We start from the raw sequence: 18404 nt of genomic DNA on the forward strand, positions 1-18404 counted from the left end.
GCTGGCTGGAGAGCGCAGCTAGCGATAGCTGACGCAGCAGCATCTAGCAACAGTTAGCGGTTAGTAGGAACTGGGTGTGAGTCTCTCTGTCTGTAAGCCTTCAGTGATTATTTTTATTCACAATGAAGAAATTAAAAATGCCCGCATCCTGACGTCCGCATTGTGGTCAATGACGGTCTGTCGCGGCGTCGGTGACTGACATGGACGCTTGTGACAATAAGGTACAGTTTATTGTACAATTATTTGTTGTTTTTTTGTTGGTGAGGTCTTGCTAAATCTTTAGCCTGTGGAAGAATGGACATACCGTTAACGCTAGTTAAAACTGCCGAGGCCCAAAATCGGACTCTCGTTAAGGTAACTGAGAAAAAGCCACTATTCCTGTCATTATAAGTACAAATAGCAGCGTTGCTTAGTGGTGACTTAAATAAGCTATTTGTGTCATTAAACATACGATCAGCGCGATGGATTTTGGTGTTTGTCTTGGGTAGCGCCAGTGCACAGTTATCCCATTTAGCTAGGAGGCTAACGTTAAAGGGCTAACGGTAACCGCAGCTCATTGGGAAAGATAACGGATGATACATTTCTTGTTTCCTGTCGCAGTGCATGTGTTTTTGGTCATTTGAGAAAACTACTTGTATTTATTTCCGTGACAATGTTTCCATGCGATAAGCCCAGAGAGATAGTTAGCTCGGCTAGCTAAAGCTAAAGCTAAATATCTCAGCTGTCATTTGACGGTGCTTGTCATTTTGATCAGAGCGATAGATAGAGCTAGCTAGCTAGCTAGGGGTGTGTTTGTGGGAAATGTATTGTTTGGCCACTGTTTGAGGGGAGGTAGACTCTACGAAAAGGCTTCTGTCAGGTAGAGGAATGTATGCATGAGATGTGTGTTGTTGTCAGGAGAGGCGGAGAGGTTTCGTGGGTCACCAGGAGAGGAAAGGCAGGTTCTGCTGCATGTATGACATTCCTCTGATGCTGTTTGCAATGCAGAAAGTTAAGTTTGGCTGCAGTTGGGTTTGGTGTCCTAAGGGTTATGGCCAGTGCCTCAGATTAATCTGTTAGCTAGCCCTTTGAACAGTGCTGTTTTCTGCGGCTCTTCTGGTCAAAATGATCACATTTCCCCACTAACTGCATCTGAAAATGTGCAGTCTAGTGTTGAGATACTCATCAGTTCTATCTTAATTAAAGTGAATCCTCTTAAAAGCTTTAATGCATATACTCTGCTATTACATTGTCCCCCCCCCTGCTCTCAGGACAGACACAGATGCCATCTGATAGTGTTTGAAAGCAACTGGTGTGAGGATAAGTGCTTACACAAACAGAGGCTTGTGAGATCAGAAGCCCCCCAGTCTAATCGCTCCGAGATCTGTCATCCCCAACGAATGCACATCTGGGTCTGACCTCATTGCTTTTTCCACAATCACAGCTATTCTCACTGACCCTCTCACTATAACACCGATGCACAAAGAAACTCATGGCTGAATGAAGAGATGGATCTTCTGATCACTGAATCACTGATTTTCATTCACAACTTCTTTATGTTATTTAAAAGGTTGTATTTCACCACTACTGTTCAGACTTCAAGATTCACCACCAGTGCACATGGGTCCATCATGCCATGGCTTGCTTTATAATTAGCTTATCTTGTAGTACTGTCCCTACTTTATCCTCTCAAACTTAATCCTATAACAACACCTAACTGCTATACCATAACACCGTACAGGTTCAGACCAACTAGTCCTGAACCGGCAGCCAGATCAGTCTTGGCATGGAGGCTGCTATTTCTCCCTGGCAGATAAGGTCCTATCCACCGTGACTCTGTTAAGATAGAATGAGTTTTTGCAATACCTTAGGAAAAGTGAGAAAACCACCCATAGACAGTGGCAGTGGGAGACAATGGCTGTCTGTGTGACATCCACTGCCTGCACTGATACTCTATTCATGCATCCCGACCACTGTTTCAGAGAAGTGTGGGGGTGTCTTTGTACTCTGAACCCTGTCACCTCTCCTCATCCTTTGCAATAAAGCTGATTCTTTTAATGGGACCTCTTGGACAGAGCTGCCACCTCGGGTCAGACCAGCGCCACCATGATGTCAAATGAGGAGCGTTCAGAGGTGTGAAAGAAGATCCCAAACAGCAATAGAAAAAGACAGTGAACGACAGGACTAGAAAGGCATTTACTATATTTTGTCAGTTAGGAAAATCTTCAGGGGTTTTGCTATTATTACAATTATTTCACCTCCTTAAATTTATGGCATCATAGTAATCTGTGTAAACTGGAAAAAAAGTATTATTCCACAGTGTTTGTGTGTTGTTTTCAGGAAGATTGCATAATTAACTTTGTCTGACAAGCATGCAAATGAGAGTTAATCCATTTATACTGAAACTAACAAACATGATATTGTTTTGATCTTTAAAAGAGTGTTGAACAATATTGAGAGCATTGGTCTGTTGGTCTTTACTTATAGTATATAATGGGCATTAAATAGTAGTACTATCTTTTCTGATACAGTTTTTGCCTTTTAATCTTTTAAGGAGATTTGTAAGCATGCCTGTTAGTTGGTGTCATGACTAAAACATATTCTAACCATCTGAGGCTGTGTTGTTTCCAGAGAACAACTGTCTGAAGTGGCTTATTGAGTAGGGATGAGGGATTTTCAAATCTTCCAATAGTCATTAAATTATAAAAAAGTTGAGTAGTTCATACAATTACCATCTTGTTTTGAAAATATGTTTTTCTTTGTTTTTACCGGTGCCTGGTAGTACACCGGTCGGGAGCAGTAGCCTGATCCTGGGTGTTGACATGAAGCCAGGTCTCTGTAAGGATGTGGGCACAAATCTCAAAGTTTTGGTTACATTTGGCAGCCTGAGTCCCATTTCATTCGGGTTGGAAATATTTTAATGTTTTTGCCCCAACTCTGCTTTCCAATGCCCCAGACCTCTAATCTTTGGCCTTTCTGTCACCCGCTGCATCATGTCCTTATATCTTGAGACCCATAAAACCAGACTGACTTGAAGAACACCTCAAGTTAGTGCACAGTGACTTGAAGAGGACATTATTGCTTGCTGTAAATGTGTCAGTTTTTCCTCACCAAATTGCTTTAGTGATTGATTTATGTAGCCTTTGATTGTATGTGTGTCTAGTGGCATGTGTACACAGGAAATGGCCTTTTATGTGAGTGCTTAGGGGTAATTTTCTCCTGGCTACTTGTCATTTCTTTTAAAAATGTTTTGCAGCTACAAAAACATTGCACCATGAATACTTCATCACATAACCATTATGCCACACATTGTGTCACAGTAGATATCAGGGGCTACATCTGTGCTTCTTTGTAAGGATTTCAGAGTTGTACTTCCTTCGTAAGCAAATTACCAGTGCATTCAATGCATGTGCATCTTTTTTTATTTCGGTGTCAAATCCTTTTCTTCATGTTCTCATTTGGCCAAAACTCAAGACGTGTGTGTAGGCGGTCTGATGGTCTTCCATTTTAGTCCAGTGTCCTTGTTCCTTTAAGCACTTCATTTGGTAAAATAACTTACAGTATACATAGTATATGTCGCAATAAGGCTGAGTCTAGTATTTGTGTGTTGATGCTCTCAAAGGCCATTGTGTGTCTTAAGTGTTTCAACATAGACTTTAAGGCATCAAACACCAACTTTACATGTGCATCTATTATTTATTTACATATCAAATTTGAATGTCTTATAGCCGCTGAAAGCAGCTATTCAAATAAATGCCTCCCAAAATGACTTATAAGCTCCTTTTTGACCTTGTGGTATCGAGACAATATTAACAAGAAGCTAAGCTGGTCATTGTTTATATTTTTCCACCTCTGTTTATCCAGCTGCAATTCTTAGTCACATGAGAAATTGATTGCAAAAATGGACTAGAGCCCCTTTTCTGACATGCTGTGCAGTCTGCTTAGATCCTCTGGGAGTTGTGTGTTATGTCATCCTCGAAATCAACAAGGTTTTATGTCCTTGTGTTAAGTCCCCGATACCTTTTTTTTTATTGATGGTTGTTGACACTTAAGACTGTAATCTAACTGGAACAGTATGAGGAAGTGCAGCTCAGCTGTGATAACCAAAAATAATTGGGCGGTCTCCTGGTGGACTGTGTACTCTATGGTTCTCTCTTGGTCTCTGTCAGACTGTCAGTACTCAAGTAAATAACTTCAAAATGCCTTAGTATAAATCTCCTTAAGCAACTGAAGTTTTTACAGTGTTGATTTTGGCAAATTGTGTCATTAGTCTTATAAATATAAGCCATTGAGAAATACAATAAAGTCAAATTATGGAAAGTGGGTGGGTTTTCATGACTGCTGATATGGATTGTTGATTATCCCATTTGATCAGTGTGTGATGGCAACAACAATAATGAAAGAATATGACTTATTGTACTACGAGAAAGCAAACAGTGGGCTTGATAAAACGCAAACAGAGAATGTGTTGACCGACTTCAGTAACTTCATTTGAGCAATAGGTCTCTACTCTTAGGCGTAGCCCTCTTTCTCACCCAAACGCACCATGTAGTCATTAATTGGCTGCCATTGCTCGCAGCGTGACAGTAATTGCTGTTCATTTGTCTGTGTGCAGGATGTGAAGCTTTCAGCCGAAGTGGAACCGTTCATCCCACAGAAGAAAGGTCTCGAAGGATCCCTAGTCAGCATGAGTCTTTCTGGAGAGCCAGGTGGAGGAGGAGGAGGAGGGGGCGGAGGCTTAGGAGGAGGCGGTGGAGGGGTGGAAACCACACCCATACCCAGCTACCTCATCACCTGCTATCCTTTCGTCCAAGAGAACCAACCAAACAGGTACTGTCACAGCGGGGGAGATTTGGGAATGGGTGAAACTCTAAAGGCAGTCGCTTCAGCCCTTTTTACCACTGTTGCCATTAACTAAGGATTTTGCCAATGCTGTTAACTTTTGCTGAAACACTGCCATTCCCTGTGGCATTGTGGGATGTCTGCTGTCCCAATTTTGAACCACCCAAGAACAATCTGCTCTATTCTGGACCTTTCTATTTTCAGAACATTTACTGCACTGTTGACCATAGTAATAAGAAGAATACAACACGTCCCTAATGCTGTGCTCCACAAAAGCAATCTTAATCCTTTAAACAGTGTATAGAGTTAGAGCCATAAGATACTCTGTAGTTTAAGACTGCTTAATTATGAATGGAAACATCCCCAGAGTTACACAGGAACCACAATCTACTGTATGTTTCCAGTGGCTCTTTCTTTGTCCGAAGTGATCTGCTGTATCCTGCACACATCCGTTCCTTTGTTTCCTTCCCCCACTATTTGAATGCAAGGAAATGGTCGCTATAGTAGGCTGGCTGTGAAAATGTCATCTGGATCCTTATCAACTTCTCTGCATCCCATGTACACACCCCCAACAAAAATCACGCACATCACCGTGGCATTAGAGATGCTTACGCGGGAATTGCCCCTTTCTTGAGCCCCTTTCATTCTAATGGGACTTGAATCTCATTTTGTCATCACTGCATGTTTACAGAAAATACAAACTGAGTAATGTTGAATAATCAAAAGCATAAACAATTCTGTGATTAATTCAGGATGTCACAATCATGTTTATTTTAACGGACAATGTGAGTTTCTTAATGTTGAGTATCTGCCAATAGAGTCTAATTTCATATTTGTTTGGAATCTCTTCCTGTCCCATATAACACAGATGCACTGCACACTTAAACTTAAAAAGTAACTTTTGACAGCTGAATGTTTTAATATTCAGTCAATATCATCTGCAAAACAGCCTGGCTTTGGTTTCATATAACATTTTGTACAGTGTTCTGTAGTATATTATATAGTATTTATTAGGGGAGTCATTCTGTTAATGTTGCAGCAGGAACTTTTGGATTCGATTTCTCCCAATCTAAGTAAACATTTAATTTCAGAGTTGTTCAAAGCACTGGCATAGAAGAATTATTTGATTTTGGTGGCTCTTCTAACTTCAAAGAGTAGGGTATCAGATTTCATTTAACATGTTGCCTCTCTGCTGCTTCACAGGCAACATCCTATGTATAATGGAGGGGAGCTGCGCTGGCAGCAGCCTAACCCCAGCCCTGGTGGTTCATACCTGGCCTACCCCATCCTGTCTTCACCCCAGCCCCCTGTGTCCAATGACTACGCTTACTACCAGATTATGCCTGCTCCATGCCCACCTGTGATGGGTTTCTACCAGCCTTTCCCAGGCACCTATGCAGGTCCCATGCAGGCTGGTGTGGTCAACCCTGTCTCAGCAGATGTCGGTGAAAGACCACTGCCTCTGGGGCCAGCATATGGGATGGCCAGTCAGAGGGGGAGAGGCATGGTCCGACCAAATATTCTCCCAAAGGTACAGAAAATCAACAGCCTTGTTGTGACACTGCCACATTGATGCCACATGTTGTTAGTATCACTAAAAAGTGTCCCTCCTCATCCCCAGTCTATTTACTGGGCATGCTCTGCCTTTTTTTCTTTCTCCCACAGCAACAGTTAGGTGTGTGCCAGCCTCCAAGGGGTCGTAGGCCTCCAACTCGGAATGTAGCTGTGCAGAAGGAGGTGTGCACCTTGGGGCCCGATGGTAGGACCAAGACAGTCATGCTGGTGGATGCAGCACAGCAGACGGGTAAGAATACTGCAGCAATAATGAAAGATGCATTTAAGTCCTGCCATTGAGCGTGCAGAGGTTTTTCAAAAATAAAAAAAAGAATAAAACAAAAACTCTGCCAACTAAAAATGAGATGCCTGTTTGCTGTAGTAGTGGGGAAAGTCTGAGTTTTAAATTCCATTTAAGTGTCCAATGGCCAACATCAGTGATGTTCGTCAGTCCTGCGGCTCAAAGGAAGCTGATGCCCCAAACATTCCAGGCTTTGTCAAAGCTGGAATCTTTCCTGTCGGTGACGAAGCAGGACACAATGCCAGTAAAAGCGGCGCCTGGTCTTACAGGTTGATGTTGATTATGCTTGTGCTCAGCTTATGAAAGAACAGGAATGCAGAGCTTCCAGTTGGAAAGGTTAACATCTGTGCAGCTCAGCAGTTTTGTCTCTGATTTTAAGTAGGTTAATGATCCCGTGTTAATGGTTTGGCTACTTAATTGTGGTTTTATGTCACATGGAAAACATCACGCTGTTAACTCAAAAGTAAAGTCAGTCCAAGTTTGTCTCCAGTGAGTCACTGATTCATCTGCAGTATTTATTTCTCATTAACACGTACAGGCTATTGATGGTTTTAATCCACCTTGTAACAAGCTCATTTCAGGTCCAAGTTTTTCCCATTTGTTTGTCCCCAGATTTCCCAGGTGAGGTGTCAGGGCGCTGTGCTGCTGAGCGTGGTAGTCCCCTCCTGTGGAAGAACCGAACCAAGAGACGACGGGCATCCCATCCAGGTGAAAGCTACAACGAGCAGGGCGCCAGTGAGGCAGATATAGACAGCGACAGCGGCTACTGTAGCCCCAAACACAACCAGGCGACAGGGGTACCACAACGAACAGCAGAGAATTCAGCAGCACCCACGGTAAGTTGTCTACTTACCATCAGCTCCACACCCAACATACTGACAGGAAACTGAAAACATTTGTTTCTGGTTCTGGTTTGGAGCTGTCAGGTAGTGGCTTTGCCTTCTCCAAGCTGAATACTTAAATAAATAGATTGAGATTGAGAAATAGGCTGTTATATTGTTGATGGCTGACACAAGAGGCCTACAAGCTGAGGAAGAGAAGTGAAGAAATGCTTTACTGCGTTGCTTGAAGGTTTTTCTTGTCTATTAACTGTGTAATTACGGGTAGGGAATGATGATTGCGCACAAAAGCATTTACCTTCATTGCAGAAGCAGACTACACTCTGAATCACGTCCAAGTATGTGTCTGTATCATGCTTTTAAAAGTGCAAATGAATATTATGTTGGTAGTTGGCTTAGTAACACTGGTAGAGGTCATAGATATTCCTGGAAGAACAGCTTAAAAGTATTACAATAAACACTTGTTTGGCAGCAGAGCAAATACCAGTGAGGAAGGTGTAATGTAGTTATTAAACTACGTTTGCTCTCATGCTGTTGTTAACATAATTACCAGACATCTCAACTTGTCTTTATCTCTACCTTTTCCATATTTCCTGTGCTGTATAGGGAGTAGAGGCTGGTGTAATGACAGGTAAGTTTGATGCATGTTTTTCATTTGAGGTGTCAGGAATCCTTCCTTCTGCCTCACATTTTCACACCATGCTTTCATATCCATATTTCGTATGCATCCTGTATATAATATATAACAAATGAAGGGAGATTCTTCTTCCAGTTGACAATTACTATTCATTTTTCTTATTCACTAGCAGGTACCTGGGTAAACGTAGCTTCTCAGGCTACCCCAAAATCCTGGGGGGACAGGAACAACCAGTTTCACAGAGCAGACCAGAGGAAGAATCCTGAACAGAGAAACTTTTCACAGGTACAGTAGGTCCCCGCTGGAGTTTGAACTGGAGTAAAAAGCTGCTGTATGTCAGACGTACAGATCTGGTATTAAGTAATGAGAATAAGTCGAATGCAATGAGGTTACTGAGGAGCACAAGGAGTAAATCTGTATTCTAACAGAGCCCACATGTAGATACTGACATCGCAGACTGAATGAATAATACAGTTGGTTTAGGCACTGGTTTAGCAACATCTGCGGCCAAAGGGCACCCCTAATTTGCAGATATTAGAGATGCTAATTCATGTGCTTGTTATCTGATACATTTTTCAGAAAAATTTAATGCATATGTTGTATTACAATAACCTGGATCATTAGCATACCGTTATTTAATTTTTACTGGCATTTGAAGATAGAATTTCTCAGAATATGTGTTTCATCCTTATGCGATGCGGACATCCAGTTACACTGAATTTGAGCCGAGGACAGTCAGAGCCCATCGCCAGTTCCAAACTCATCTTTCACATAATGCACCTCTGTAGTGTCCGTCACTCATACTCAATAAGCAACAACAAAACAAAACAGCCATTCATTCAATCTATTGGTAAACATTGTCAGAAAAATATCATCAATAATAGTGATGCAGAGCCACTTGTAGTATTTGTGTGAATTACGTTACATGCTTTGTATTTTCGCTGTTCTTACCTAACATGCAAATAAACTTTTCAAATACCAGCGGCACCCTGTCTGACCTCCTGTGTTCTCTCTGCCTTTCAGGATTTCCACAGCGGCTATCCAGGGCGTGTGCCGCCGAACCAGTCAGAACAAAGGCTACAGCCAGCAGTGGTCACTGGCACTGAGCTCACCCCAGAGCCCCTCTACTTTGAGGTGAGAGAAGGGTTCTCACAGATTTCATTGCAATGAATTCTCAATGAAACACTGTTCCTGTCACACTCACTATATACTTATTTTCGTTTTATTTGTTATTTGTTTGTCAGGATGAAGATGAGTTCCCAGATCTTGCTACTGGAGGGGCCGCCCAACGCAGCACCAAACCAGAAGCTACTCCAGCCCAGTCACATACACAACCTAAACTGCCAAAAAACCTAGTAAGTGAAAGCGCTCTCTGAAGGAGACTGTCTCTCCTGAAGGCTCTATGTGACATGTGCAGACTATTTTTAGGATGAGGGGGATCTCTCCCTCTCAGGCTATTTGATACCTATCTAGATGAACATCATACATACATAAATAATGCATATGAATTTGTCAGTCTGCTTTAATTAACCTGCTTTTAGGATTTTATATTTTTAACGTCTGCTACACTAACACACACCACATCTAAAGAGGCTTATTTTTTCAATAAAATGCTGCTGACCATATAGTACATAGAGTATAGTTTGTCTCGGCCTTTTGGTCTGTGTCATCCCTCTGAATCTGAATTTGGTGTTTTTGATAACACTGTATGTGCACATGTCTCTGTAAATAAAACAACACATGACTTCAGTAACAGCTTTGCCTGCACCTCTGTTGACTGCACCTCTCAGTGTACATGCTGCCTTCTTAGATTTGTAGCAAATACTACTACCTACAAACTAACAATTTGTGTCTCCACATGCATCACAGCTGGATAACCTACCAGAAAACTCCCCTATCAACATTGTCCAGACGCCCATCCCCATTACAACCTCTGTTCCCAAGAGGGCCAAGAGCCAGAGGAAGAAGGCTCTGGCTGCTGCCTTGGCCACTGCACAGGAGTACTCTGAAATCAGCATGGAACAGAAGAAATTACAGGTATGAACCTGCACTTTGTCTGCTGCTCATGTAGGTTGGTTTCACAGAGAACTGATGTCTGTCTATGCCTGAAAATCAGGTTTAACCATAGACCACGACCTGGTCTGTGGTTACCATTCCTAACTAACGATTCATCGGTGTAACTTTGTTCTGCCTTTTCTTTCCTCGCCTGACAGGACGCTGTCACCAAGGCAGCAGGGAAGAAGAGTAAAACTTCTGTGGAGCTGGACCTGGGAGACATGCTGGCAGCTTTGGAGAAACATCAGCAGGCTATGAAGGCCAGACAACTCACTAATACCAAGCCACTGTCCTTTACAGGTATTCATTAACTACATCATTACTTATTTACTTACTGCCCTTTACGTCTACTGGCATGTAAGTAAGTAGCTTTATCGATATAGCACATCTCAAGAGCAGAGACGTCACAAATATACATACAGTCATAAAACTCAATGACACAATGAAATGAAAAAATTAAAAAAACAGAAACTTTACACAAAGCCCACTCTAAACAAAGGGGTGTGCCTTTAAAAGGTGTCCACACATCTTAAGTCCAAAGGAAGAAAAGTAGGGCAGCAAAAAAGGATCTCCACCGCTGTCTGTTTAGGGCAAACTTTTGGATGGTAAGCTGCTTCAGGGCTTTCAGTTTCTCTCTGTGATTTGGCGCCAGGTTTCCTTGAGTCTTCCTCTCTTTCGCTTTCCTTTCCTTTCTAGTGTCCATTGCAGGGCAGTTATTTCGATGTCATCCTGTTTTCTTTGCATGATGTGTCCAATCCGTCTCCAGATGACAGTGTCTGTGCTCTCCTGATTAGGCCGAGCGAGTAGTTGGAGTAGTTGGAGTAGTTGGTCAGTTGGAGATGGTGTTGGGCCAGAACATAAGCAGGAGTCTTCTGGGGTTCCTTGTGTGCAATATCGACAGCTCGGAGAGATCGCTCTCTGTCATTCTCCAGCTCTCTGAGTCGTATAGCAGGGTAGAAAGAAGACGGCTCTTAGATTTAGCCCAGTGTTGATATTGTACTTTTTTATGGTCTTGCTGAATCAGCATTTGGTGTCACTGCCTGTTCCTTCATGGAATTTAACAGATCAGACGTTATCAAGTGGTATAAAAAAATTCAACATTTTACACTACAACAGCCCTGTATGACAGTATTGGGTTTTAAGATTAGACTATCAGTGTTAATTCAACTATTCATACTTTTTGGCTTTATTTTTGGCTACTGCTGCAGGAATTGTATCCTGCATTTTTGTGCCTTTTGTAAATGTCCTCATGTACACATGAAAACATTTATCTTGTGATTGTCAGCTGTCACCCACTAAAGCTAACACTCTCGTTCACTCATTGCACACATATGTACACATACCCACATTCTGCCTGTAAACTAACTTTGTTATCCTTCCCTCCAGTTGGAACAACGACTCCGTTCCACAGTTCAGGCTCAACCAGCGTGCCGTCCATGTTGAAGGGTCATCAGCAGCCGTACTCGACCCCACATAACTCCCTGGATTCTACCGCACCGCGAATCAAGAGAGGGAAGGAGAGGGAGATCCCCAAAGTAAAACGGCCAACTGCCCTTAAGAAGGTTAATCATCTAAGTTAATCAACCAGGAGAGAAGATGTGATTTAGCCTTCGTACGAATTGGTAAAAGGAATGTAGATCGTTTAACCTCCAAATCTTCTTTATTTTTTCTATGTTTTGATAGATTATCTTGAAGGAACGCGAAGGGAAGAAAGGGAAGGCGAGTGTAGAGCAGGAGTCTTCAGGCCAGGAGGAGCACGGCGAGGAGTGTCTACAGTTTACTGATGATCTTGCACGAGAGCCTGTCTCCCAAGAAGGTGAGGGTAATTCATTATTAAGAAGTGAAAAGATTTCAGTTGCACCCATATTTTTTTTTCTATTCATGATACATTTTCTAATAGTTATTTCTGCTGTTTGTACCACAGACAATGGGCTGAGTATGCCCAGTGATGCATCCCTCTCACCGGCCAGTCAGAACTCTCCATATAGCATCACCCCAGTCTCCCAGGGTTCTCCTGCCAGCTCTGGCATTGGGAGTCCCATGGCTTCAAACGCCATCACCAAGATCCACAGCAGACGTTTCAGAGAGTAAGTACACCACATGGAGTGAGAAAGCCAGTGTTGAACAGGACAGACCCTTTGGAGGAATCCCTGGTACTGCAATGTCTCAAAAATGCACATTGTGGTAACAAAACGGTTAGCAAAGCAAATATTTGTCCCACTCAAAAATCTCAGAGCCTTGGCTGTGAGAAGCGTACTCTGAAAGTTACTGGGTGTTTTTAAGGGCGGGACTGTACAATAAAGAATTGTAGTGTATGGCACAAATGCCTAGCACATTGTCCCTTCTCAGAAAAATGTATGCAGTGGTCACAGACACTGCTTTGTTGCTCTGTGCCCTCTCCTGTAGGCCTATTGTCTCAGCCCACCCTTCCCTAACAGATTTTTGCATTTAAAGCCTCCAAAAGGCATTTATAGCCAAGCTCCTCCTCTGAGCTCTGACCGCTGGGACACTTGTTCCTCAGGCCACACTACGTCGACCTCCCGACAGAGTTTTCATCAAACCACAAAGCTACTGGGAGTATGCAGGCAGTTCAACAATTATTTTCACTATAGATGCTGTGATTGTTATTTTTCTTATTGTCTCTGAAATATCAGGAAAAAAATGCAATTTTCGAAATTCAATGCTTGAATTGCTTGTTTTGTTGGACCAACATTGTAGCAACTGTTGCATAAGACAAGGAAATCATCTTAATTCAGAGGCTGCATCCAGAGAAAGTTTAGTATTTTGGTTGAAAAATTAATTTCACAGTTAACAGATTATAAATAAAAAGTCTTTTTCTTTTTTTGACTGATCCTTTAAGTTCTTAACTGTTTAATTATCATTTACCAAAACATTAACATCAATGACGATCGTCATCCTGAAGATTAAAACACCTTTGGAATATTTGAACTCATTATTTTGTCCTTGCGCTCTCTTGTCTTTTCCTTCCACAGGTACTGTAACCAAGTGCTGAGTAAGGAGATCGACGAGAGTGTGACTATGCTGTTACAGGAACTGGTTCGCTTCCAGGAGCGGGTCTACCAGAAAGATCCTACCAAGGCCAAATCCAAACGTCGCCTCGTCATGGGTCTCAGAGAGGTCACCAAGCACATGAAGTTGCATAAAATTAAGTGCGTCATCATCTCTCCCAACTGTGAGAAGATCCAGGCCAAAGGTGACGAATGATGCAATACCGTGTCCAGCATCTGTCCGTATTTGATCAAATTGTCTGAGCTATAAACATGTTTACAGCATATTTTTACAATACAAATTCATCAAACGACGATCTAAGAACAATGTGACAACATGAAAGCAATTGCCTGTAAGTGATGAGCCTACAGAATCATTACCTGAATCTGCAGCCCCCCTCAGCCTTATGAAGCTTTATACTGAGTTTCAGCTTATTGTTTAGCCGTCTGGTCCGCACCTTTTTTACTGTTTTGCTTCACTCTCACAGCTCTCATAGTGTTTCGGCAGAAAAGTTTAAAAAAACCAACTGTACCTGCATAGCATGAAACCGTAAAAAAACCACAATTAACATTTCCCTCAGGAGTTGGCAGAGACCAAAATGATGATGGTTAAAAGCGAGTGAATATTGAACTTGTGTTCACCAGGTGGCCAGAAATACAACTCCAAATGAATGATGAGGTTCTCCCGAAAATGCTAGATGTGTGAATAAGCAACCTTTAGCTAACAAGTTCACCATATCAACTTAAAAGGCGATGATATGTCATTGTTGGGGTTCAGACTTGTTTCTGCTTCCCTCATGTGGGCAAACAAATCAGTTATTTTTTCATAATAACTCATTATAAACGGCCACCAGAGGGCATACACTGCGTACATACCTATTAATAGATGCCGAATTGTGTAGCTCGACTTGGATATTAATGAAACAGTAGGTTTTTGCTCTCTTGTGTTCAAGTCATCCGCTTGGATTTTCTGTTGCATTTGAGCATTTTACCTTCTGAAGTTTAGTACATTTGAGTTACCAATTGTTTACTGTGTTGCAGGTGGTTTGGATGAAGCCTTGTACAATGTAATTGCCATGGCTAGGGAGCAGGAGATCCCGTTTGTGTTTGCCTTGGGCAGAAAAGCTCTTGGACGCTGCGTCAACAAACTAGTGCCTGTTAGTGTGGTTGGCATTTTCAACTATTCTGGGGCTGAGGTAAGGCACATCCACTAAAACATTTTATCCATCAACTCTATCTATCTTAACATCACATGCATGATTGAACAAATAAAGGAGAAAAGCTCTTTTTTTTTTGTGGGTTTTTTTTCTCATTAACTTTAAATCCCTCTACCTCCTTCAGGGTCTCTTCAACCGTTTGGTGTCTCTGACAGAAGAGGCTCGGAAGGCCTACAAGGACATGGTGTCAGCTCTGGAGCAGGAACAAGCCGAGGAGGCTATGAAGAACGACAAGAAGGTCCCACACCACATGGGGCATTCCCGCAACCACTCTGCTGCTTCTGCCATCTCCTTTTGCTCCATCTTTTCTGAGCCCATCTCAGAGGTCAATGAGAAGGAGTACGGTAAGCTGCCACATTTCTGGCTCCATGCTTTTCTTTTTTGACTTAGTTTTCTTTTTATATCTATCTGTAGTGAGTAGTGGAAGAAGTATCCAGATTCTTTTCTTGTGTAAAAGTAACAATTGTTATTATTGATGCATCAATGTGTGAGAAGAATTTTGCTATAGTTACTACTTTTTTTTAAATATTTGACTTGGGAGTGTTTTGAACATCATAGACATCTGAAATGTGTAACGAGGACATGTAATGGAATAAAAAGTACAACTTGTACCTCAGAAATGTACTAGAGTATTAGTATAAAGATGTATAAAGTAGCATATGTGTAAATATTCAAATAAAGGTTAAGTTCTTCAAAACTGCACTGTAGTTCCCACCACCATCTGTAATGTTGCTGAGTTAAGAAAATGGAGCATAACAGATTTTTATTTTCTTCAGAGACCAACTGGAGGAGTATGGTGGAGACTTCAGATTCCCTGGAGCCTGTAGAGGCTGAGCCAACTCGCCCTGCACCTCCCACAGTTGCCCAGAGAGACAGTGAGGTCCTGGTAGCACCCCCCAACGCTGCCCCACCTGGCTCCACTTCTGCCCCGCCCAGGGCGGGACCTCTGACGCAGGGCACCGGAGAGAGAGACGAGGTCCGGGTGGACGACCGACTAGAGCTGGCCTCCCAGCAGAGCACCGAGACGGGCTCATTGGATGGGAGCTGCAGGGGCCCGCTGAACTCCTCCATCACCTCCACCACTTCCACCCTGGTCCCCGGGATGCTGGAAGAGGCAGAGGAGGAGGATGAAGAGGAGGAGGACTACACTCCTGAACCTATTTCGGTGGAGGTGCCCACCCTCAGCAGCCGCATCGAATCCTGGGTGTCAAAGACCCTGGAAAACCTGCAGCTGGGAAAGAGCCAGGAAAGTACAGAAGAGGAGGAAGAGGAGGAGGAGGAGGAAGAGGAAGAGGATGAAGAGGAGAGAGGGCAGAGTGAGGACGAGGAAGAGGAACTCGATTCAGCAGACATCACAGAGATGAGGATTGAGAGCAAAGAGCAAGTGGAGGCCAAGAAGGTCACTGGTTGATGTCGCCTATTGTTCTCTGTTCTTACACACACCCATTCCCTCTGTTCTCTGTTGCACTCACACATCCCTCCTCTCAGCAGCTTCTCTCCTTCGTCTCCAACCCCTGACACCAGACATGATCTCAGGTATCCAACCAACTGACCAACACTCACAGACACCTTTAACAAAGAAAAACTGACCAACTTACAAACACACAGGGTCGCAGATAAAACGAGAGCTAACGCAGTTTGAGGGATAGAAATTGACACCAACTCTTCCAAAATAAAACACTCATCTTGTAATTCAGAAGGATGCCCTCACTTCTTCGGCCCATAACCTGCAACACTTGAATTCGGGGGAAAGTTTTCGATTTCCCTCCTCCGAAGCTGAACTCTTTCAGAGTCAGGGACGTTTCCGGGAGCAAGTGATGGGTGCTAAAAACACGTTGAACTGCTGTCTGTGGCTCACAGAGAAGGAAGGTTGGAACCCTTCAGCTCCCATCTTACTTTACACAGAGCTCAGAAGGTTTACAGCTCTGCAAGTATTTGCGTGCTTGTGTGTGCGTGCGCGTGTGTGTGTTTACAGGCACATAGTTTTCATTTATTTTGCTGTGTTCATTAGCTTTATCTCTGTAAATAATGTGCGTGTGTATTTTTTTCTTTTTCACCTGACTGCTGAGGGAAGAACTTGCATTTCTTAATTACGTCTTGGTTGGTATTTAGTTTTCCTCACAGAATATTTCAGTGTCAGGGGTTCTGTCTTTCTACCAAAACCACTCCCACCCGCTGGTCTTCAGAGAGTGTTTTTTAATGTTCAAATAATAAGTGGCCCATTCTGTATTCAGATGATTCAAACGACTTAACTTCTAAGAAGCAAAACAAGCTTTGTGTATATAACCTTGTCTATGTGGTTCTACTACAGTATATAATGGTTTGTCATATTGATCTTGCCTAGTGTGAAACTATTCGGGGCCGTTTTCCTCTGACTGGAATTGTCTTGAGTTCCCAGATGCTGTCTGTGCTTCATAAAACTAGTGCTCCTGTTTCGTTCTCTCTGGTGGTGTTTGTTCTCTGATGGGGGGGCGCTCTCAAGCTGCCTCTTACTCTTGTGAAGACCTAACGCCATTTTTAAAAGCCTGTTTATCGAATGTATCTCTAAGTCCTTCCATTCAGAAATATGTTTTTTGATAAATCAGTAGTTAAGACAGAGTTTGGTTGTAAAATAACTCTAAATCATCGTTCCTACCATGTTTGACCGCTTAAGTCAAGATAACTAACAGGACAAGCTGGTGTTTACTGGTACATTAAGTTTAACAACACCTGAATCAGATAAGGTCGCTACAACTGAAATAAATCCTTGCAGAGCTCTTTTTTTCAGACAGATTTCATGGTCACCCAGCTGAAAAGCTCCCTCATCAGGGCAGCGTCACCACTGGAGGTCAAACAAGTCGTCTCAAAGTCACGCAGATACTAATGATAAACCCTTGTAAATACAAGTGTACAAAAGAGAGTTTTGATTTAGCATTGTATTAAAAAAAAAAAAAATACAATCATCCTGTTCTTAAAGCCATTTGATAGTTTTAACATTTAAACAGTTGGAATCCAATTTGATAATGGTATTTGATAGTGAATGATGGTGAGATTTCAGCCAGTCGCTGGTGTTGTGTAAATGCAGTATGTCGGGCTGTATGCAATGTGAAGCCCTGAGATGGGAGATGGCAGTGTACTGAATATCATACTTGGGATTATGAACGTAGTCTGGTTTGATAAAAGGTACACTGTGTGTAGGCCTTTTTGTTGCTATGACTTCCATCAAAGTGTTTGAAAAATGTTAGTTGACAGCAAGTGTGTTTTTTGCACTATGTAAATACGTCCTGGTAAAGGTCTTGTAACTAATGTGAACAAAAAAACAAAACAAAAAAAACGGTTCAATGAAGTACTTTTTTCAGCGTGTTCCTCGTCTTTATATGGATATTTAAGACTGTCTTCTGTACATCACTAGCAACGTTCTTAGAGGCTGTTTCTCATAATCCTGTTATCACTCTTAACCTATATGGACTGATGATTAACATCATTAAAATGTTGTTTATGTAAATCTTTTGACTGATGCCTCGTCCTCTGTTTCATCAGCACCAACACCATCAGACTGCAGCAGGAGCTGAAACACATCAACAAAAAAATGGGTCTGTAACTAGTTTGATAATCGATTTAATCATTTCAATTCCTCTTGACAAACATTCCATGTTTCCAGGTCTGAAATGTGAGGATTTGATGCTTTTCTTTGTTGTATTTGAATTAAAGCAAGCAATTTGAATGTGATGTTGGGCTCTGAGAAAGTATAAGGGATATTTTTGACTATTTTGCATTATTTCAAGGAAGAAGCAAGAAAATGATATACTGATTAATTTATATTACTCAGTAATTAGAATAACTTAGTTGCAGTTGCCTAGATTGCAGTTTTACTGAATAACCACTAGGTAGGGGCAAAGCCCTGCTGTGTACTATTGTATGCACTCACTCGACGACTTGTCTTTTTAGTGTGACATGCCGCGTATTCACATACAGTATGAAACAGTCAAGTTA

General features: G+C 42.2%; 1 protein-coding gene across 4 annotated transcripts; it reads left to right on the forward strand.

The window, feature by feature from the left end:
• The first annotated feature begins 10 nt into the window (after window positions 1-10).
• On the forward strand, window positions 11-17916 carry secisbp2l (SECIS binding protein 2-like). Of its 4 annotated transcripts, none has more exons than XM_070829449.1 (18): window positions 11-221; window positions 4595-4809; window positions 6025-6352; window positions 6487-6625; window positions 7265-7512; window positions 8122-8146; window positions 8322-8437; window positions 9176-9286; window positions 9397-9507; window positions 10022-10189; window positions 10366-10507; window positions 11594-11769; window positions 11891-12023; window positions 12132-12294; window positions 13201-13421; window positions 14257-14411; window positions 14557-14776; window positions 15209-17916. In XM_070829449.1, exons 1-18 carry the CDS (start codon window positions 201-203, stop codon window positions 15841-15843), a joined length of 3327 nt encoding a protein of 1108 aa, XP_070685550.1. In that variant the 5' UTR covers window positions 11-200; the 3' UTR covers window positions 15844-17916. The 4 variants fall into 4 exon arrangements, with proteins under 4 accessions (XP_070685550.1, XP_070685558.1, XP_070685567.1 ...); XM_070829457.1 differs by having other exon boundaries at window positions 8325-8437; XM_070829466.1 differs by having other exon boundaries at window positions 7289-7512.
• The last annotated feature ends 488 nt before the right edge of the window (window positions 17917-18404 follow it).

The sequence above is a fragment of the Pempheris klunzingeri genome, chromosome 1, assembly GCF_042242105.1.
Source record: "Pempheris klunzingeri isolate RE-2024b chromosome 1, fPemKlu1.hap1, whole genome shotgun sequence".
NCBI lineage: Eukaryota > Metazoa > Chordata > Actinopteri > Acropomatiformes > Pempheridae > Pempheris > Pempheris klunzingeri.

Coding starts and splice junctions, on each gene's coding strand:
- secisbp2l (XM_070829449.1), top strand. CDS start 201: ATGGACGCTTGTGACAATAAG. Junction 4,810..6,024: donor CAAGAGAACCAACCAAACAG/GTACTGTCACAG, acceptor GCTGCTTCACAG/GCAACATCCTATGTATAATG. Junction 9,287..9,396: donor CAGAGCCCCTCTACTTTGAG/GTGAGAGAAGGG, acceptor TTTGTTTGTCAG/GATGAAGATGAGTTCCCAGA.